Below are 25365 nucleotides of genomic sequence, written 5' to 3' on the forward strand. Positions count from 1 at the left end.
GTCAAAAATATCTATCTTAGAACCTAAAAACCTTCAGATATCTCGATTCTACTCTGGAAGACATTCCTTTCAGAAATAGGAACATTATCGACAAGCAAGAAGTCGTTATTTAATTTAATATGTAGCCATGTAGGTACCTACACGAAAGTTGTTCACATAATATTTGTAAGCAGTCTATTCTTGATATATTTCGTCAAATTAGTACCTATACTCACTGAATTCATTTTTGTACATTCACTGCGTGCATTGAATCAGCTAGTGTTGACCCAATTGGAATATGTTACTTATCGAACATACATAATGTTTTTAATTTTTCGAGAAATAAAAATAAAATATTACGTCACTGTGACACTACTGTAGATTATTGCTTCAACGAAACACTTCCAAACAAATATTGTTAATATAGATGAGCTAAACTCAAGGAAACCTTCAGAGTAAAAATTATTGATATACTAAACCTAATTGTGTCAATAATGTATTAGTCATCTGAAAGAACAGAGCAAGAACCATTGCAAGCTCCAATTATCTAACGTTTTACTACCAAAATATACCCGGTATTAACACCGAACTAGCTGTTTTTACACTCAATATAGCTTTGGTTGATTAACATCTCATTGTCTCTTGGTTACAGTTTAAAGGGATTAATGATAATTAACTCATTGGTCTATTTCAAAATTATTATTTTTTTTTTTGCTTTGCTAGAGGCAGTGTAATCAACACTAATATCAGAGGCGGTGGCATTTTAATTGCGGTCAGAAGTCACTCACATTGTTTATCGTTTAAACTACTAAAAAATAATATTGCTGAGCAATTGTTTGTTAAATTATAAAATATAGGTTCACTTATTTTTATTCTATGTTTTTTTCAATCCAATGTTAATGATTATAATATTAATTCTCGTACTGTCGTAGTCATACAGTCGTGGTCGCACTGATCTGTCAATAATTTATTTATTCAATATTGTAATAATTCTCATTTTATTATATTTGGGGATTTTATAGTCTTCCTGGATTACATTGGTCAGTCATTGAAATTAAAATTATCACCAAACACATAACATTTTACTAATTTAAAAACAAATAAAATCTTTTGTCACTTAATATTTTTTTTCAATCTCTGAACTAAGTGTAAGTTTTAGCTTCAGTTAAATTATAGCACCTAAACACATTACTGATACACGAAACTTTTTGATATCAAATTCTAAAAAACGTTGGCATTTTTAAAAAGTAAAGTCTTATATAATTGTGTACCAACTTAATTCGATTGCTCATGTAAATCAGCTTATAAGTGGTAGGTAAATGACATTATGACGAGTATTTTCGATAAATTAATTTTCTTTGATCTTAATTGCTATTGATGTTCTAAAATATGAATTCGATATGGTTACTAATAAATATAGATAGGCTATGGCGCGGTTCCAAGTATTATTTTATTTTTAAATAACAAATCTGTATTAGCTGTCCCACTATTGTATCTATTTAATCTACGCTTATATACTAGTAAACTTTTCCAACTTTTGGAAGTTATGATTTATTATGCTTATATCAAAAACTGGTTATGTAACTAAAAAAAAAAATGTCGCGTTATCTGTTTACTTTCTATAAAAAAAAAAAATGTTTGAATCAATCATATCGAAAATGATTTTACCATTGATTTTTTTGTCAGTTTATGTCAGCAATTTTGGTTTTATAAGTAGTTTAGCAACTTCAGAAAATCAATTAGTTTTCAAAAAATGCACGTTAGATGTTTTTGCAACTGGCTTCCAAGTCGATGTACTTCACATAATCACTTATAAAGCTTTTGATAAGGTTAACTGTAATATGCTTATATCTAAACTACATAACATTGTTATTCGTGACTCTTTACTATCTTGGATTTCATCCTAAATATCAAACTGGAAACAAATGTTACTATACAACAATTTCAAATCAGATACACATATTGTCCCGTCTTGTATGCTCCAACTTTGGCATTCGGCTCCTGTACTATTAAATATTTGTATTATTTATTAATGATCTATAATCTGTACAAGTAAGAATACTTATTTTTACAAATATTTTTTATTTTATTTTACTAATAAATTTCTACAAACGATGCGCCACTATTTAAAATGGATTTGAATAGTATATAATAAATCAACGAATTACCGTTAAATTATTAAAAAATACAAGTAATGCCGTTGTCTTTGTCTCGGGTTCCATTTCTTCAGTCATCATATCCACGAGCCTTCTTCAATATGTGTTCATAATATCAATGATTTAGGTGTAATATTAAATTCTACTCATTATTATGAGAACACTTATTACGTACACAGTATTACGAAATCCACTGTGATATTATTGTACTTTATTATTTGCAACTGATAAGACTTATATAATTCTGCTGTTTAAAAACCTTATTTAGTTATTAAGTTTGAACTAAAATACAATATAATTCTGTAGTTTGGACACCATGCTTAAAATATCAAACTCAATGTTTAGATAAAGTTCAAAATTGCTGTGTGGACTTCAACATTTAACATAGATCGTGCATGGAATTCTCCCTATCAGTCATTATTCATTTTTCAGACATTTCTGGTTCATCAGAAGAAGGGAAAATGAATTATATAACTTTTTATTTTAACTTGTAAATGGCTATATCGATTGTCATGAAATAGAAAGATTTTTTATGACGCTCAGTATAGAAATAGACCTGCTACTATTTTTTTTTTTTTATATATATCTTTTAACAAACAATATAAATATATAATATTATGCTTTAACTTTTCTTATTAATTAGATGATGTCATTAACTAATGAATCAAAAATTGAATTATTTAATTTTACTTTCATTAAAGCTCTCAGTAATTCTGTGAATGAATTGATCTTATTTCTTGTATTCCTATTATGTTACTCATAATAGTATTATACAACGAAAATATGTAGGTACTGTAAATTTATTTTTTGATCCGTTGGAATAAATTAATAAACAAGTTAGTATAATAATTATTATTAGTACGACGGGATGATGTTTTAACTAGCACAGTAATAACACTATCCTACAGTTCAGTACAATATTTTCTTATAATATTTTCCATTTATATTATTCTATTACCATTTTTATTTGTTTTGCGGGAAAAAACAGCAAACGACTTTCAAACAATCTCGGTAAAAATGTTAGAAACAAAAAATAACGCAATGTAGTTTTGAATTATTACATCTGAATTCTTGAAATATTAATATGCAGCAATACGAATGATTCACGAAGAAGTTTTTAACATAATAATTACATTTTTATCTGTCTACGCATACAGACAGTGTATGCCGTCTACGGAACGAAACTAGCGGAAGCTGCATATATGCAACATACTTTGTTTGTGAAATGAACGGTATATGTGACTAAGTACAATGAGACGTAATTCCATTGTATGCTCATATAATATTATACACTAGTGGCTGTCAACACTAAGTCAATTTAATTTAAAAACAATGGTGTGCCATCACACTATTAACGAAATTAAACATAATGTGTGAACAAAATGATAATACTGTATTGACATTAAAATATGACCTCGATAAAACATCTAGTAAACTTCATAAGTGTATAATTTTCTAATTATTCAAAAAGCTGTAAAGTGTCTTAAAGCTGTGTCTGATAGTATTGTTATAATACATTTCGCCCACGCTTGAGTCTGACAATGTCAAACATAGAAATCCGAAATTAAATTATTTGTTTGTCTGCGAGCAAGCAAATACCTTTCTTGTTTTTGATATTTTTTTTACCATTTTATCAAACGGGTAACGGTGTTTTTTTTTGAATACGAACCCAGGCTATGTTCAAATAAGTCTATTTAAATAAGTCTATCAGCTACAATATTGACCTACGTGTATGTACCTAACAATATTGGAGTTCATAAGATATGTTTTTTTTTTTTAATGTATCGATTCGAGTATGGTACCATTTGGTGGCGTCTTTATCTCCAGCTTTCGAGCCTTTTTAGTGAGACTTGTATTAAAATAATATTTATTGTATTGTAAAAATATATTAGCAGATTTTTTATGATAAAATAAATGTTAAAAATAGAATTTTATGCAGTTCAGTTATAAATTGACAAGATAAGTATGGTGAATTATTGGTTTATTTAATTAAATAAAAAAATCAAGTACCTATACTATATTACAGCAGCGTCATTAAGACTTGAAAATATTATTTGAATAACCAAAACATTATTGTGAGTATTACTTTGGTGAGAATCGAAGTACTAGAATTTTTTTTTTAATAAAAGAACATATAAATGTGTTTGATGTAATAGTAATAACACCATGTTTTTTTCAGAGGGAATTGAATCAGTATGAAAAAAATGTAATTTTTTTATGTTAGAGGAGTCTTTGATAGCTGCTAGGTACTATATTTTTAATATACATGCAGTGTCGTAGAGTCATTGCGTTTTTTTTTTGTAATTTATTTTAATATTTGTATTCAAAAGTACAATATAATATATGTAGAGGATTATTTTAATACAAAATATTCAAAATACAACTTTATATTAAAGTTATCCGTTCACATTTCACTTATATACTGTTAAAAAAAATGTCAGTTTAAATATACAAGGTATACATGTATATTGGAAAAACGTAGTCCATTATATATCCACTGAGATGTATTTTATACATTTTAATTTTAAACAATCAAGTAATATTTGTCATTTAAAAAATTTAAATTACATATAGGAATAATATTAACAATCAGGTCTTGCATTATTTTATTATTATTTTTTTATATAGTTTTTAGCACAGTATTAGTTTCACTGCTATTGTTTTTTCTTTCAAACTATCAACTGATACATAGAAGTATTAAGTCCTTTATTTTGGTTCATAATACACTGTATCATCGTTGAATAGTGTTTTTTTTTTATTTCGTCTTCGTAAATATGTATTTTATATTTATATATAACGCAATGGATACTGATGTTAACCACAGAGTAGGTCGGTCCGATGAGATCGTTGAAGTAGTACTTAAATGCAATAAAAAACCATTGCATTAAAAAAATGGTCAGCATTTGGTTAAAAACGATTACTATTATTTTCATCCTGACAAATAAAAGTAATTTAGTTTGACACTGTATCCACATCTAGAAAATGAACTAAATTGGTATTTTAAACGGGACATTTTACAAAAGCTTCCTAGAAAATTTTGGAAACTGACATGAAATATAGTGAAGAAATATCAAGGTTTAAACAAAAACGTACATTGATTCAGTTAAACAAACAGTGAATTTTGTCGCACTATCATGTCAAACATTATTGCATACATGTTATAGGCTTCTGATATATTTTAAAATTGTAACCAATAGAGAGTAGTTCTAATCACAACTTTATATGATATCGAATTTACTGAGGAAATCAAATTTAAGTTTATTTCGTCAAATATTATTGATTCTATATTCTATCTTGGTCATAATAACATATAGTAATAATCAGAGGATTTACTAAACATTTTTGTAAAATAATACAATTTAAGTTATATAAATGTATTAGTTAAATACTATAATCTTTCTTTGACATATTAACTTATAGTATTATCGTATTTATGCCTGCATATTATTGCAATGTAAAAAAAACACGATTTATGATAATTACAATTGATTTTGTTCAGTAATGAGAATCAAAAATTACATTTAAAAAATAAAAATTTGCCATCATAATCTTCTATTACAGTGATATAATGTTAACATATGATTTTTCCACAGCCATATGCTAGATTCGTGGTTACTGGTTCTATAACCTAGTCACGATGATTGAAAAGCACACTATCAATTCGAGGATTTATATGGATTTCTTATAAATTATTAGTTTAAACTTCAACTACCTAAGTGTGGTATTTTATTTATTCATTTTGTATGTTGAAACATTTTGAAATAGAATTTTTATCATCGATTTGATTAATAATAAATTATAATAGCTATATAAAATGCCAAGTTTCAAGGAACATGATGAGTCAAGTATTTATTCGATTGGGAATCATCTTGGATGACTATACAGACTTCTAAACCGTGTTACTGCCGAGCTCTTCACGTATGTATAGTAAGTTTGGCGGTCGTCTTTCACGAATTTTTCAGTGACGCCTGTCTGCAGTTTTATAGCTAATAAAATAAATTACCAATATAGCTTTACTTCTCCATCCCTCGAAATAAAGAGTCGGAATCCTATATGTTTACTTGAATCTGCGTTTCTCTATCTTTTGAGAATTATTTTTATAATATATAAGTTTATAATTTATCATCACTAGATGCTTTTTTGATTCTCGTATTACATATTATAAGGTTATTTTCATATGCATCTGATCTTCAGTCATGGAATTGAATTACCGAATTCATAGAATTGTCCGATCAAAATGATAATAATACATAAGATCATGTTAAAACAGGTTATCGTGATTGTATATCAATCAGGAATTATTTCAAGTTTTTAACAAGGTTTCTTCTAAGATAGCATAAGCAGTTCAGTACTTTATTTTTTCAAAATTGTAAACAACTAAATAACCATATACTTAATAGCATAGCTTATTTGGATTGTGGAGAGGTTGGAGTCCTGCTATAATAAAATTGAATACGTTTTTAAAAAAATAAGGAAATGTTTTTTTTTTTTTTTGGGGGGGGGGGAGAGCTAAGTTTCCCCAGCTCATAATTTTTGTTGAAATTTGAATTTTAAAATAATGAGCAGATATGTCATCTGCTGCGAATACTGCATATGTACATGAAAGTAGATTTAATATTTTTATCTTATACACATACCATATAATTAAATAATTCCCGTCAAATGTTTCCCTCTAAAAGTTTGAACATTCTAATTTTCCTTAATATTTGAACTTCGTATAATTTTCCTAATATGAGTACTTAATAATAATAATTTTATTTATTACAATATATTTTTTTAATTTTGTGGTGTGTTTCCCCTATAAATGTTATGTGATAAACAATGCACAACGTTATACAATATGTATATTACATATATCTACATAAACATATTATTATAAAATTAATGTAGGTGCCTATTTGAATTCATACACATATAATTAAATGTTTCAAGTTTGAATAAAATACTTTTAGTTGAAACTTGAAACTTTAACGCTACAAAATGATAAATACCTAACGCTCAGTTAGTATTTCCAAAAGTTAAATAAATATATATATATATATATATTTATTATTATTCAAATACTTATGTTTACATTTTTGTTTTATTATAATTATTGTAAATATTTGTTATATTACACGCATAAATAGAATACAGATCAAAATTAACACCTAAATCAATCACAATCATTAAAATTCATAAACATTTTAATAAAAAAAAGTCAAAATAAATGTCTTGAAAATATATCAATCAATTATTTAAGTAATACTGCTTACATCATTTTATCATATTAAACTCAGGTATAATGTAGTGAAAATCAGAATTATTTTTCATATCGTTTAGACATTATTGAAAACTCTTATTCACTATAAGTATATACCAATATTACTATTTTAATTTGAAATTTAAAAAAAAAACGAGAAACGTACCCAATAATCTGCTTTTATATCCTCTCTGTCCGATATTTTTAAACTTTGATGAAGGTTCATACTCCCACGGTTTTTTCGATCTTGTATATAGTTATTAGTTAATAATAATAAATATAAAATGATCGGTCAGATTTTATTACTAATACAGATGTAAAAAAACAACATTGGTACACAAAGTTTGTTTATTTAATATCAAACCGTATTGAAGAGATAATATTATATATTATCACCATGATTTATATATTTTAAATTCTGATAAAAAAAAAAATATTCTTGTAATAAAACAAATTATCCATCAACAATAAATGTCTTTCCACTCAAAATACCACATTGTACAAAAGAAATATTTTGAAGTTTACATTAGATATTTGAACGTTTAATATTGGTACAATACAAACCTTCAGTAGTATCAAGTATACTTGATGTATGAGGTGATGTTGAAAACATCAATTTAATAATGTATTATCAAATCTCGAACATTTTGATACGATTGTAAGTCCAATTATTATTGTATAGGTACTTTTCCTCCACCAGAGTTTAAAGTAAAATCAATGTATATGAAAATTGATTAAACTACATATAATATATATTTAAATAATAGCATCTTTATAATATGTTAAACGTTAGTTGCAGTACAGCTAATGTTGTAAATACCTCATTATTTACAGTTTATTATTTTCTGTTATAAATAAGTACATCATATACTATAAGAGTGTGTTTACGTAATATGTGTTGTATTATTTAAATACCATAAATAAGCTACTTTTGTGAAATGTTTTTTTTTCTATTTTTTCTTTTTGCAAACATTCAATTGTAGGGAATACCTACATAGTTCATAAAAAATAATTCCTAACTAAAATTGGTAGCTCATAATGTTAAATAAGCAGGTATATTGTACAATGGATTTAAAAAAAAAAATTGTATTAAAATCGTAAAAGCAATTATTTTTTCTTATTTTTTATACATGAACTAATAATTTCGTACACGTTTTTTAGACGTTTTAAACTTAATTAAATAAGTTTCAAAAATGTGAACAAATTATCAAAAAAGGATTTTATTTACCAAGCTCCTTTAAACTTTAGCTAGGTAGCTGATCGCGAAAAACTTTATCTGGTGAAAGTAGAATTCTCAGGGTTGGTCCATTGTAGACAGTTTGTCTTAAATGTACCTAAAAACTTGACATAGCATAATTTTACTCGTTTATGGTTATCTCATTAATTTTCCACGGTTAATACACTCAAGTTTATCGATCTTCAGTCGGTTTTTGAGAATACATAATTTATTTTATGGTTTAAATTCGAAGATCTAAGACAATTTTCGTCTGACTTAAATATTTTACAATTTAATATGACATTTATTTAGTGTATATCACAAAATTAAAAAACAAATGTACAATAAATTACTGATAATTATATCCAATCATAACATACGCATAGCGTATAATAAAGTTACAATATTGATCAATTTTATGCTCAGTAAAAACCTAACCATTATGGCTCGTATACACATATATAAACTATTTGGCATACAAGTTCCTTATTAATAATATGTGTCGACCAGAAAATAATGAAATAGGTTTTCCGGTCTTATATGTGCCTTAAATAACAATACACGAGAAACGATTCTAATTTTCAGTACATTATATCTTAGTTGACGGTGACAACGTTATATTGATATTATATAGTTATAATACAGTTTTCAAAAGTTACTTTTAAAAATAAATTATTGCAATAGTAGTGTATATTTTTTCAAATTATAATTATTTATCATGGCTTTTAACTGTATACAGTAACAACAAAATTCTGGCTTTCGCCTAAATGGGTGAAACGAGATAATTGTCCAACACACTGTGTCTGTATCCTGTCCGTAGCTTTTGTTGAGATAATAAATTATAACATAATTCATTGGAAATATGGTATTCAGTGAAATAAGCTATTCAGTAGTCGCAAATACAAAAAATATTGTACGGGTATCGGCTCTCGGTAGTTGATTAAACGTGTAATATCGAAATTAAAAATATTTATTCAAATTTCGTAAAGTTAATTTGATTTCCATGTGGTGATTATTAACGATAGCTTACCCATGATATTATCTACTGGCAGTCATTTAAGGTTTGCCGAGTATGTATTATTATTTGCGAGTATGCCACTATAAATTTGTACATTGAAGCAGTGAATAATGAAAATATATTTTTTTATGTGAAAATCAAACAATATAATATATTGAGAGCAATATTTGTATGATGCTGATACGCCTTTATTTACGGAACACCTCCATTCTGCAGTCCTAATTGATCATAATGACGATATATGATATCATTTGGACGCTAATATTAACCATTCCGTTATATTATGCTAAAAATATTATGGTATATTTTATAGATGCTCCGATGTAGTAATAATATTCTTTGTAAAATATGTGTTTGTTTTTAATTTGTAAAGTCAATCGAGTGGGTAATGTTGATTTCACTTAAAACTGCTATCAATAAACAATAATAATATAATATTGTAGATAATTATACAGATAAACTATAGTATTTATAATGATAATTAAAAATGTACAATGATTTTATTGATTATAGACTATATGATATTGTTTTTTTTAATCTTTTTATAGGTAGTTGATTTATTGAGTGTTTTTATGAATATTATTATAAATAGTTGATATATTTACAGAAAATAATTAGTGATGAGTTAGAGTCTTCACATTCTTATTCTTTATTAACTGTCATGATCAGACATGACATACCTGACCAAGAAACATGTTCAATAACTTATATTGTTGAATACATATTTTGTTTTTTTAAATAACGATCATTAGAATAATGGTCGTAATTATATACTTAATATTGTTCCCTTTTAACTATCATGCAAAGCCGGACAACATTTAATAATATAACAATATTATTTCAACTATGAATTTGAGGTGTCGCAGTGGTTTCCTTAATACAAGGAAACATCTTCAATTAATATTCAGTGGTAATAAAATCCTTATGTACACTATATTATTATTACGGTCACGCAAAATAACAATATTAATTATTACGATGCTATTATTGTTTCTAATATTATTATGTGTGAGCGTTTTCGCTTATATTATATTCAAAAATCACTCTACTGTGTACCTAATATTATAATAATCGCCGCATTCGACCCATTGTCCGCGAAGGGACCCTGCAGAGGTAAGTAGTATAGTAAGTTGTAATTAGTTTACTTTGGGCGGTCATCGATTCGCGGGCGGTTAGTTATTGATATTATTATTATCATAATATTCTATACTATTATTATTGTTATTGTCTCTTACCCGTGACCACCAGCAGCATGGCACCGCCAACGATCAGCCGACCGATCGACGTTTTGGTGCACATGTTTATGATCATCGTCCGGTCCGCTGAACAGTGTTGGAAACGTGTCACCAAAGGTGTTCGGTAAATACCAATAGTTAGATATAGCTCGGTATATTATTATTACGTGACCACTGTCAGCTGTGTCTTGTGGCTAATCGCACAAGCACCTAACCACTGTGGTATAATATAATATGTATATATATAATATTATTATGCAGAAAATAGATCGTCAAACGGTCCGTCGGATCGACGCGATGTTGTCTCCGTACGGCCGACGCTGCGAGTCGTCGCCGATCATCCCGACGAAGGGTTGCGAAACGTCTACGTTTGTTTTATTTATTTGTTTGTTTGTTTTTTTTTTTTATCAAGACTCAAACACCCGGACACAGCGGTGGTTATCGGTCGGAAAGTTACACTCGACGGATTTAATCGCACGTGATTATATCGTAGCAGGTACTTATCCTACCTACGCAGACGACGACTGTGCCGCGCGATTGATTGGCCCGTGGGCGCACACTAAGAGATAAAAAAAAAAACAATAAATGAAATCCGAAACAGATGAATAAAAAAAAAATGCCGAAAAAACGTACTCGCTCACACAGGAACACACACTCTCACACACACGTACACCGAACCGGACCGTGCGCACCGGCTTACCACGACGGAGTCTGACACGCACACACGGTCGTCGGCGAAAAACGCGGCTGCCGCCCCCGTCACCGCGATCTCGCGCCCCCCGGTGGGTACGTTGGCGCGACGAACTTGCGCAGAAAATTAGACCGTGCTTCCGCGGTTTTTCGCCGTTTATCCTCGTCCGCTCTCTGCTGTGCTTCTCTCTCTCTCTCTCGCTCACTCTCTCTATTCCTTTCTCTCCTCCTCATTCTCTATCACCCTCTCTCTCTCTCTTTCACACCCACGTTCTCTCTTGCTCTCTTTTACTCTCTGTCTTTCTCTCCCTGTTTCTCTCTCACTCTTTTTCTATCCGTCTCTCTCACTATCTACTCCTTATTCTACTTTTCCTTGGTTTTTCTTTCACACTATTATTATTATTATTATTATTATTATTATTATTATACATCAGTCCATCTCTCTCTCTCAAACTCGTCCTTATTTCTTCAACTGTACCCGCGCACTTATTAATTTCGTTTCTTTCACTGCGTGCTTTTGTCTTTGTGTGTTTTTTCAGCTTAATTTTTTTCTTTACGATATCGAGTGTGTATGCGTACAAACACAGAGCAATTCGTCAAACATTTACATAACGCGGTTTATCGTTTAATCATTTACTTATTCAAACAATACGTTTCGGAATTTTTAGCCATATTCAATAAATACTTTGATTTTTAATGCCATAACGTGTATATTTTAACGATACAAGCTTTTACTTTTTAAGCGATTAGGACCTGAGTACATCGATTGAATTCGAACCAAAAGTTTTTGGGTCGTATAACTATATAAACAAAGGGTAATAGTTCACGATTATAACTAACCAATTATTACCTCAGAAGATAAACTGATGTGGATGACTTTGATTGTAATATACATTCAATATACAAAAGGTGCATGACAATTTAAAAAATACTTAGTCTTGTTCGTTGTATTAGTTATTTTGTTCCCGGGCAAGGCTTACGAATTATAATGCACCAACAGATTAATATTGACGACCATAATGTTCAAGTCCGTCAATTGATGAAACCCATCGTATACACCCGAATAAAATTATACGAGGAACTCGTAAGGACGGCGATATAATACAGCGGCCGTCCAGGAAAACGCCCGCGGGGTAGGTACCTATGTATATTCTGAACGAAATTTAACGTCATTTTTATGTTGCACGTCATCGTTGTATTATTATTATTATTATTATTATTATTATTATATATTGTGTGTATACGCACCGCTGTATTGTTGTACACGGTGGCCTGGACGGCGGTGCAAGAGGAAATAACCCGAAAAATTCGGATAATGGAAACGCGATGTAATAGCTAGTTGGTGTTTCCCGCGGCAAACACTGCACGGGTAGGATAATAAGAGTGTGTGTGTGTGTGTGTGTGTGTGTGTGTGTGTGTGTGCGAGAGAATTGTGCACGTTCGGGAAACTTGGTAAATTATTTATGCCAACCTTAGTTTTCAAATGGGTTTATTGAAATATACCGCCGTCGCCACGTCCACCGCAACAGTAGACCGAGTAGACCGACCGTATGATATTATAGGTGGGTAGGTATATGCAATATACGCAAGGCACGGCGGTCTTTTGATGGGTGTAAGTTTAGATCATATTATGCAATTATAACAGCGTAGTTATAATAATAATAATGATAATAATATGTACGGCGCAAAAATAATATATGTATGCAAAAAAACCGGAAATTTCCATTTTTATAATTCGATTTTTAATCCCATTTCATGATCGATTATGCAATGTTATTATACTAAAATATATGTATCCATCAAATGTGGAATACTTAATTAAACTTTACATATTTTTCAGTCTCGGTATAGTGATTATAAAGTCTATTGAACACTAATGCGTAAAAAATTAATTATTTTAGGTATTGATTGGTAAGACCAATGATAAAAAAAAACATTTTTTAAAGTAGCCATCTGATGCAAACCTAATAAGTTTTAAGCTATCCACGGTTATTTATTTATCTTACAGCTGAAAATATACGTATACTATAGTGCTGCCAATTAAAATGTACCTACAATGAAACACTACTTTTTTTTTAAACCCATTAATAAATGCCTACATCTACACTATGGAACGCGTAAAAATTTAATGCAACGGACAAATTAAGCCCATTATATAGGTAGATAATAATTCAATTAGGTTGTAATTAATCATAAATTAATAAGAGAACAGTTCTTATATTTGATACTATAATGTATACAAGCCCTTTGTATTCTTATTAAATATATCTAGGTAATGTTTTTCGTAAAAAAAATAAATTAAAATCAACTACAATATTAAGAATATGATAAATTTACTAAAAAAGTTGACTCAAACAGTGTTGTAATTTATTTTGAAATTAACAACATTTAGATATTATAGTATGGATGTAGTCATCAATATATAATACATCTGTACAGAATTATAAGTGTATGTGCCCATAGTCTATGAAGCATACTCAAAAGTTATAACAACATAATTCATCATTTTTTAATAGCTATTTTATTATCCATTCTAATGTATATCTCTATATTTTTTTATTTAAAGTGCACTTATTTATCATATTGTATATTTTTAAACATTCTATTTATTTTCATACCTACTTTAAAAATATTGTGAATAGATGCATAAATTTTCAATTCATGATACTACAATATATAAAACGACTTTATTCTTACTTAATATTTCCATTAAATTTACATGTATAAGATGGTTTCTCAGGGGAAAAAAATAAGTGTTGACCAACGTTTGTCGTCAGCAAATTTTGTAGGAAAATATTCATTTATATAATTATTATAGAGTGATAAATATATAGATACACAATTTAATATTGTATTTTATATTTTAATAGATAGTTAGGTAATATCTGAATTTCCAGACTTTACCCTTGAACTGTTTTATCAGGTATGGGATTGGTTAAGGCATGAAATGTAAAAATATAAAGTATAATAAATAAATTATAGATGAGTGCGTTATAGTTATAATTATTATTTATTTGTTCTAATATTCGATGTTAATTAAATGCAATGTAATTTGGTTGATTTAACATACCACTGGAATGCCTTTGAATATATGATGTTTCTATTAATTCAGTTTAGTTCGTAGGCATATACATATAAATCGTTTAGTTTTCATATTTTCTTTTACTTCATTAATATTATATCTTGTTTTTAATAGATATTAAAAAGCAGAATTTAATGATTGTATTATAGCTACCTAATAAATGTATTTATATTATTTTACGTTTTACATTTTAATTCTTATATATTATATTACCTATAGTCAAATTATTTATAATTAATAATTATAAGTGTTTAATACATAACATTTTGGACTATAAATAAATAAATTGAATAAATATTATTAATATCATAGATTACTATTAATGTAACTCATGGATTACATTTATTAAATATTATATTGTAGTTAAAATGCAATAAACACTTTGTGCTATTATGATATTTTCAACATTAAAATGACTCAATATGAACTAAAATATGTTTTAGAATAACTTTAAACAAAAACACTTATCTTTAGAGTTTAAATTTAAAAAAATGTAAGAATGGCGATTATTATTTCAGGAGGTTCTTGTGTAACGAAAAAAACCAACTACATTAACCGAGGTAGAATTATTTATTGGTGCATATTTGGTAAATTCTTTGTTAGAGAGCATAACATTTTGTACAATATTGTACATATAATATCATTTATAAATAATATACTTAATAATATTAATAAATGACGAGACAAATATTTCCAGTACCAGTATATTTAAGTGTTATAAGTCAAACTCAATCAAAACGCTTCTATAGAGAAATCAATACCTTTAGACTTCGATCATAAAATTCATAATTCACAAATAAACATAACAAAATTATTTATATTGAATGACCTACATGATTCACATGTAGTGACACAGTAATAGTTGCATCTCGATCATCTAGAAGTATGTACAATAATTATAATACAGAAATCAATAATCGTCCAAAGATAATAAAATACAAATATAGCACAATAAAGTGGTTATGACAAAATTAGCTATGCTTTATATACGTATCAAACATACGGAGAAATCCCTCTTGCACTCTCGGTCTTTTAAACTCTTACTCTCTCGCACTAACAGCTTCAGTATTTCACATTCAGACTGTCTCCGAATCAAACGAACTCTTCGGACGAACTAGCACTCTTACCACTTGGATTGCCGTATTATGTTTCACGGCAGCTCGATGTCTTGAAGCACTATCTTACGACCACGAGGTTACGACTGTATTCGACGACAACGAAATAAGATGTACTATGTACACGTAAAACGGATTCAACACATCACCAAATATTAAGAAATTAATATTTTAACATTATTGAGTAGTAGAATTGAAAACACCGTATGAACCACAAATAGCAATTAATAATACTAAATAAAATTGGATTTATCGTTCATAAATGTTATTGTTACTCGATTGTAACTTCAAATAAATGAGTAACTTTATCATTTATAGGTATTGTACATCTTTAGTTATATTTGCGTCATAATAATTATCAAAATTATGCGAAATATCAACATCAATAAAATTTCTTTAAAAAGAGTGACCATGCACCTTATCGTGAAGATATTGCATAAGGTACCAACGTTAAACCAGGAGTTTCGGGTTGTAATATATTCATCGTTTTTCTAATAATCTAAAACTATTTCATAATGTGTATTACTACAATTATACTTCGTCGAAATATTATCATCTGAACAACTTGAAAAACATTTCTTTAGCAAATCCGATAAATTCCACAAAAGAAACATGTGAGAAGAGTTATTTTAATGTACAATTCTATTGAGGCTATTAATTGTGGTTCCAACCATTATTATTGTTAGCTGTTAATAGCTGAATCTCTTTGTTGTCATTATATACCTACTGGCTAATTGTTTTTTATACATGGTGAGCTGATGTAGATAATTATAGTTACCCAGACGTTTCCCATGAAGTTGCAGTTTGAAATGTATGGTTATGACCACGCATATAATAGGAATTTATTTGAAAAAAATGTGTTCGCATATTATTTTACAAGAGATTTGTAACAATCTGCACTTCAAGGTGCAATAATATATAAGAACAAATGATAAGGCAGTGAGAAAGTGTATACCTGTTAGATACCCAAATGGTGTCTCTCTAAAAGTATTTAAAAATACGTATACATTTAAAATACTCTTTATCGCTTTCGTTATATCCTACCTTTTCAGTGTATAACTTCAGGAACTGAAATATTAATAAGGCAATTAAAACTAAATCAAAAAGTAAATAATAATAAATCTAAGATTTTGCAAAGCATTGTGCCTTTCAAACATAATTATAAAGATACGTAGAAATCTGTTTCGATATTTCTGATATTACAAATAAGTTTCTTGCAGCCCAACCATATTGACCCCTTTCCATATATTGTTTTAATGACTAATTAATTAAAAGAAAATATATTACATAGTATAAATGAAAGATAAATAATTTCCATGGGCCTGCAGTGTTATTCACAAAGATTTAATTATTGCACAATAATAATATGTAGGTACACACTCCGTTAAATACGTTATTATTATTATGAATTATAATATCATCACGTTTACTAATATTACCAGTAGAAAAATAATGTTTAATTTTAAAATATTCACAGTAGAGTATGAATATAATAAACCAACAATAGTGTTGAGTCTTAAACTAGGAATTAATGAACACCACTATATTTTACCAATAATATCTCTTACATGTTTGTAATATTTAAGTGTTTCGATTTTTGTGATTTTTTAAGCTGAATCACATAAAAACAATAAATTTCACTTTTACTTCATATAATGTTTCATTGAGTTATAGTCGAAAGTTTTATAATATGGTAGGTTCTTAATGTTATTAAGATTATGGTTTATTATTATTAAAAATAAAGTTTATTATCCAAGTTATTTTGTTCAATATTTACTTTTTTTCATAATTGATTTACCTTTATTAAACATTTTACGTACCTACTCAAAGTAAAACTACAAAACTTTTTGATTGAATAATTTTATGATGTTCTTATAATATTTGAAGTACCTACCAGCTAACTGTGAATACATCCGCAGCATAACAGTTTTTAAAATATATTGTTGAACCCTCGACCTGGATACCATTATACACATTTTGCTGTCATATATTATAACAGTGTATGTATTATAAAATAAATGGGTGAGTAAATTGTGATAAATTAGTACTATATATAACTGTGCAAGTTTATATATTACACTTAACATGCAATTATTTATTTATTATAAGTATAAGTTAATACCCAATAGTTTTAACAACACTTTCAAATAATATAATGTATAATGAATGCATAACGTTCTATAATATGATCAAATATATCATGATATATTATTTTCTCACCTAATTTATGTTAAAAAACGAGTTACTACAGAATGTTCGATATCCATATTTAAGTGAGGGAATAATTTATATTTTATATTACTATACCTACATTATTTTCTCAATACTCTCTGAAAAATATTGATTAAATATAAACTGTTGTGAAACTGTGTTTAACCCCTCACTAATTCAACTTCAGTTTTATAAGTTGAGCCATCATAATTCAAATAATACTATTACAACAATAAAATAGTCTCAATAGAAAAAAGAGAAGGTTGCAACGACTTTAAAACTAATCAATTTAAATTTAGAATTAGAATTTCTTTTTCACATTTTGAGATAATTTTTTTTCACTGAGTGAAACGTTAAGGTAAAACATGTAAGATAAAAAAAAACTTTTTAACTTCCCTAAATACACTGAATAGCACTCAAAATCATTAATAATCTATCTTCACAATACACCGATGAGCCGAAGAAAATGTCACCGCAATGTAATATATAGGTACGTTTGTTTAAAAAATAAACCCAATTGGCAAATTGTAAAACCTATATATTATATTATGTTGTCACAAGACATGCGTTGTTATAACAGTTATCTTTTTTTGGCAAAAGTAGGCTAATAACAACCACCACTGCTGACGAAGCCTTTATAAGCCAATAAAAAAAATTGTGAAATTCGTACATCGAAGTGTTCGTTAAAACTCGCAACAAATTTTTGATGAATTCAAATATTATAAACCGTCTAAGAAAATACGATGGTAATCTTTTCTTCCATGTCACGACGTCTCATCGTAGTTACATAACATAATCATATCTATACGAAATATTAGATGGGCACCCAGGTGACACCACCACTACCTCCAAGTGAGACCACAGCTGTTATAATATGGTATATGATGGGCAAAACGGTATGCGCTGTGTTCGTGAGCGGACGTCGTCGCCTGTATACGTCCGATAAGCATAAAACATATTATAATAACAATAATAACAATATCGTCGTAATAATAATATATTATTATTATTATTGTGATACCGGTGAAAGAGACGCGTTTACACCCTGATATCGCTGCCGCGACTGCTGCTGCGTAGGTATTGGTAACAAATAATAATAACGATAATATTATAATATACCGACCGATAGACACGAATCGGACGGCCGCGGCGGCGGCGGCGTCGTCGGGACGGCTTAGAAACGGAAGTCGGCGGGATGGCGCTATGCGGAAGTGGCGGGACCGGCAGTCGGCGGGTATACGCGGGCAAAGTGTACGGTCGGGAGTGTGTCTTGCGCGTGTACGGATGAGATTATATGTCGGCGATAAGACCGGCCGCGGCCGACGTTTCCGGTCGCGTGCGCAATACGCGACCCGTCGTCACACCGTCGCGGTATAAAGGACGCTGCAGCGTATATATATATATATTATAATGTCTTCGCGCGCGTCTTAGCAAAAGCAGTTTCCGGTCCGTCTCGGGCCGCGGGCAAAGGCTCTCGACTCCGGGAAACGGATCCATCTCCGTCCGTCTGTCCGTGTCCTACACACATAATAGTACACAATGCAGAAACTATAAACGCTTATATAGCATAGCGTGCCGACTGCCGACAGTCCGTACGTCATTTCCTCGACTCGTCCGGTGGAATGGCGTAGGGGAAGTATACCTACGGCGGCGACGACGATGACGTATCCTACGACTGCAACAGCCTTTTTGTGCTGGTCGGTCGACATCGCTATCACCGCAGTTGTTGTTGTTGTTGTTGTTGTTGTTATAATATTATAATTATTAAGACCAAACTCAAACTGTTCGATCGGCTGCCTTAAAAGTGTGCAACCGGCGTTTGTATATTTTATAATAGTATGAATAAAATATTTAACAAGCCTATGCATTTACGTTTAAAAAGTTGAAGTTAAGTAAATTTTAACTTTTTTTAATTTAATTTAAAACTTAAATTTTAACTTAACTGATTTGTATTGATATACACTTAATAATTAACGACCTACTTTCAATCAAATACAAGTTAAGTTTATTCATAAATAATTAAATAATATACATAATACAATATTATTATTGATGATGCATGCATATTGCATAAACATTTACTTTGTATTATTTTAAAGTATATGACTAGCTATTTTAATTTTTAAAAAAAATCTTGGCTTATATTAATAAGTAAATTGTAAGCTTCTTTATAACTTCTAAATTAACTGAGTGAAAAAAGTAATCAGAATGACTATTCATTTTGAACTTATTAAAAGGTTTTCTATCAATTTAATTCAATTAAGAATTATCATTACTTGTCCAGGCTTGGTATTTAATATGGTAGGTGGAAAAAAGTAAACTGAAAAAAATACCATGGAAAAAAAGCCCAGAAAAAAAAATATCAATGTGAACATATGTACCTCTTATACACTACTCCTAATTAATAATTAATAATTTGTAAATTATTATAGTCAATATAGACAATTTTATTTGTGGATACTCAATTGATAAGAAACTTTTTTATTATAATATATAATTATATTTTTTTATAGGTATTCGCCACACGGTAATTACCAATCACTAATTAGGAGTAGAGTATACATGTCTTCACATTTATATTTAATTTTTTTTCTGGGCTTTTTTTCCGGGAAATTTTTCCCTTGATTCTTATAATACATATCATTGTATCAATCGATTTACGGTATTCCTATATATGTTTATCGATTGTACGTTTAATTGGTCTGATAGCGGAAATTGAGTTTTTTGCGGTGAAAAAAAGATGAGGCGGGGATGGAATGTTATTTTTAAAAGCACATTATTTTTCTAAATGATGTGTTGGTACCTACGTAGAAATAAGACTTAAAAAATATTATAATTAGTACTTAGTAGGTCTATAGGAACATGATTTTTTTTTAAAGCAAACACTGGTGTGGTCGTTAGATATTACGAAGCTATGTTTCACATGTCAATAGATAATTAGGAAAGACTGTCCAGCATATACAGCTGAAACCACTAGCGGCTGTGTTGAAAAATAAACTTTGTCAATGTAACACACTATCGATTTTATTCAGCCATTCAAAACTTTTTGTCCTATGTTTAAATTGAATATTCCGTGAATATAACATAATCAAAATAAGGACTTTATAAATGTATTATACCTAAATATAATATTATCTTCAATCTAAAAAAATCAATATTCTAAAAAAAATTTTCAATGTAGGAATTATGAACTCAATATTTCAATGTGGATTAATTTTCTTGCTTTTTCAATATTATTTTTCTTTGGCTTTTTGAGCTAGGTATGTGAAAATATATGCTATTTTAGTTCTACATTTTAAATTTTTTAGCTGTTGAAATGTTTAATACATACCTAGTAAACATTTAAGTCGGTCATTTAAAATTATATTGTAGTCATTAGTTATAATTATGTTTTTCATTTAATTATACGATTTTAATATCTATTTTAAGTTCATAAATAATTAATGATCAACAATTAAAATAAAAAAATATGCGTTTGATGATTTTAATGTAAATGCAAGAGACTGTGAAGAAATTTTTTAAAACTGAATATTATTTATTAAAGTTTGACGTTTTAAATATTTTAATAACCCTTTATATTTAAATAGGATGTGACCTGATTATAGATATGATGTCTTAAAGTGATTCAAGAATATTGTAAAAAGAATATTTATAACCTAATTTATTTCATCCATTTATAATTGTATTTTTATTTTATTGATTTTTTTCACTTCTCGAAGAAAAAATTTGTTCTATTTTTTTGTTATAATCTGATTGACATTTTTAGTTTTACAACTTGGTATAAAATAAGTTAGGCATACAAAATGGAAATATGGTTTGCATAATTTTATTTTTAATATAATTGTATATCAAAATCTCGAAATCATGTAAGTCTATTGCTATTATACATATTTTTCTTACATTAAAAGTTTCTAAAAGGACTAAGAGGCGCTACTACCTATACTTACTGTTCATTTTTTACAAAATAAAAGTTCTCAAAAAGGTATGACATTACTTGTACATTTTTTAAGTAATTGTAAAATGTATGAAATTTATTGGTATAAAACATGAATAATTTAATCAAACTAGTACCTAATATATATTTGTACTACTTGCAAATTATTATGCTATAATTTTCTAATTGTTATTATTTTCATACAAAATTCTGAAATCTGAAATTCAATGATATCGAATTCATTAACAAAGAATTTATATTATGGATAATCCTTACAAGATTATTCACTTTCATTGGTAATATTTTATGCATTATTGTGTAGTCATAAAAGTTATTTTACTTAAATTACTTTTGGTTTTGGAGCATCAAGTTGTTAACAATAAGGTAATGCTAAAAAATTATTTCGATATGAGTAACATAAATGTGAATATAATATATTTCGATAGTAAAAGTAGAACTATTAAATCCGATTTTATGAGTAAATTTATCTATGCAATATCTCTTGATTATTATTTAATATTTAAGTCATAGATATTCGACACACAATATTTAAAATTTGTACGTGATACTAATAAAATATTAAAGACTATTTTATTATTATTATTTTAATAAGCCGTCGTACTTCCTTATGAAAACAAGTTAATTATATTGTGATATTGTGATGATGACGTTATAGTCGTTATACCTACGGTAGAAATCATTAGCTTAAAATAATAACACTTCAGAAAATTTATTTTAATTAGTTTTATATTTTGTGCAGAACGATAAATTTATTGATATTACAATGATGAGTGTGTGTGTTTTTTTTTGTGTATAGATTATACACGATGTATAGTAGGCAAATGCGTTGATTTTCGAATTGAAGGTGATTTTAAAATTGTATTTAGGTTTTTTTTGGAGGTATCAATTTAAAATAATCTAATAGTTAATAATAAATAATAAAAACAAAACACAATTATTAGAAGTAAAAATCCAGAATATGTTTAAGCAAAACAAGTTTTCAACAAATTTGAATTTGTTTTTTGGTGTAACACAAAAACTAACAATGAATGGAGTGGCTACTTGAAATTTTTACCAAAAGTTTCAACTATAATTTTTAAAATGTAGACTATCAACTTATAGGTATTTCAAATTTTTGTATTTTTCTTTAAATGTCTAGATTTTTTCAGCTCCATCAAAATGCTTGAAAATATAATACAAAGTTCTTCATAATATGTTACATATTAGGAAACATAGGCTTATTTTTTTAATTAAGTGTTTAAAGTTCAAGATTTGACAAAATTCATCGAAATCACCAACGTGTTATACTATTTTGTAGTTTAAAATGTTTGAAATATAATAGGTATAAAAGCACTCACATATTTTTTTTATAGACATTTGAACTTCAATTTTGGTCGAAGCTAAATATTTAAATTTTAAACAAAGGATAACAATTTTATTTATTTTTTGTAATTCAAAAATATTTATCACTGGTTCTCGATCATTTTACGTAAATTATGATTACCTATATTTTAAATACAGAATGACATTTTCTAAATATTTGGACTCATTTAAAGCTATTGGCTCTATTCTCACCGCTCAAGTTACCTATCAACTCAAAAGTCAATAACTAAAATAAATTATAAAAACATACACCTACTACTGTAATGAATAAATATTAAAAATAAAGTAAATTCAATACTTTTGGCCGAAATTAAATTAACCTACTGAAATACTTATAGAAAAATAAATTTACTGTATTAGCAATATCGAAAGTCACATAATGAAGTAAAGGTCTTTAGTTATAATATAAGCAAACAAACTGTCTTCGCTTCAACTAGTTTTTCGTATTCGATTATTTATCATTGAATTCAAGTTTAATACATTCAAAACAATAACTTACTTAACGATGAGATACATTCGATATCTATACCTACTACTGAACAGTAGAGTGGCTATCTAACTAACCATCTTTTTTTTAAAATATATTACAAAATCAATATTATTTAAAAGAAAAATAAAATATTTCAAAATTATAATAATATGTTAAACATTAAATAAAATCATAAATATTTTAAAAATAAATTTAACTCTTGTCGTCAGTTTTATTATAATCATCAGTACCTCCTCCTTATAATTATATAAAATAATGGTATTATTATATAGTAATTATTGTTAATATCCATTATGTAAAAAATTACATTAAATAACATCTATACCAATTTGTGTAAGTAGTATGACACGTAAATATGGTATGGAAAGTTATAAGACTTAAACTGAATAAATAAAATTACGTCCTACATTTGTATTTACTTTATAACGTCATGTAAAACAATTCCGGTATGATTATTGCGTAGATTACTGAAGCTGCTGATAAAATAATAAGTTTTACTGAAATTATCTTTCAACACCAATTTATGTTTGTTTTTAAATCAATAAAATGTAAAAGGTTTTTTTCCAGGAAAAGAAATGGCAGGAAGAACAATTTCAGTAAGATTTATAAAATTTTCTCACTAAAGAACTCTTAACAACACTATATTCCCTTTTACGATGTTTTGAAAAATAACAAAATCAATACCATCTATAAAATAACACAGATGTCATTTTTCTTCAAACAATCAACCACCAAATGTAATTTTATATTTGATATAACTTAGTGTTCTTGTATCTTTAATAATCAATCTAGTTTGACGTTCATAACGTCATTTCCCGAACACTTTTATACTGAAATATATTGTCGTCAAAATATTATATTGATTGAATATTTTATTTTGTAATAGTGATGTTTAATTTCAGGCCTACATTTCATTACTTCTGTCATTGAAAACTGATTTATTTCACAATTAATATAATATAGACATATTATATGACATTAACTGAGTTCGGTTTACTTTAGTCCTTCAATTTGAAATATAAACTATGTTGACAGGGAATTATTTTATTTACTAGTATAACATTGAATGAACAAAAACTTATTATTTTGCTTTGTACCTACATCCGATGGTGCCTATTTATATGTACATATTTACTCTTTAATTTATAATATATTAAAATATGATGATAAACATTATAATATGTATTAAATAATAATATATATACTTATAAATTGTGTATATTTACATAGTACAAATTACATAAAAAAAAAATTGATTAGAATATAAATAAAAATAAATATGATGATTTTCATAAATTATCCAAACCATCGAGAATAGTAATGGAGCGAGTTCTTAAGGACATCTCCAAGCTGAATTTAATACATTTGAAAGAATTTGCAATGCAAATAATAAAATACTTTGTAAATAAAATTATATAACCAAAACATGTTCTTTTAAAAATATGTTTATAATGTATGTTTGATATTAAAATGATAAATCAACTATTGTTAAACTTGGTCTCTTTCAAAGTATATCCCTATTATATTTCTTTACAGTTATATTTATTACGGGGATATTTTTACTTAATCCTCATTTGACACAATGATATAACTCTAGATATGGATAAGTTATAC

The 25365-nt window shown here is 27.8% G+C and overlaps 1 protein-coding gene across 1 annotated transcript in view; it reads right to left on the minus strand.

Annotated features, from left to right (window-relative positions):
• LOC111041747 (zwei Ig domain protein zig-8-like) overlaps window positions 1-11568 on the minus strand; it is a 251929-nt gene extending 240361 nt beyond the window's left edge. The window contains exon 1 of the mRNA XM_022326143.1: window positions 10847-11568. Coding sequence (XP_022181835.1) covers window positions 10847-10922 — 76 coding nt within the window. The 5' untranslated portion in view covers window positions 10923-11568. The remainder of the gene's footprint in view (window positions 1-10846) is intronic.
• Between the last annotated feature and the right edge of the window lie 13797 nt (window positions 11569-25365).

The sequence above is a fragment of the Myzus persicae genome, unplaced genomic scaffold (genome assembly GCF_001856785.1).
Source record: "Myzus persicae strain clone G006 unplaced genomic scaffold, MPER_G0061.0, whole genome shotgun sequence".
In the NCBI taxonomy this organism is placed as follows: Eukaryota; Metazoa; Arthropoda; class Insecta; order Hemiptera; family Aphididae; genus Myzus; species Myzus persicae.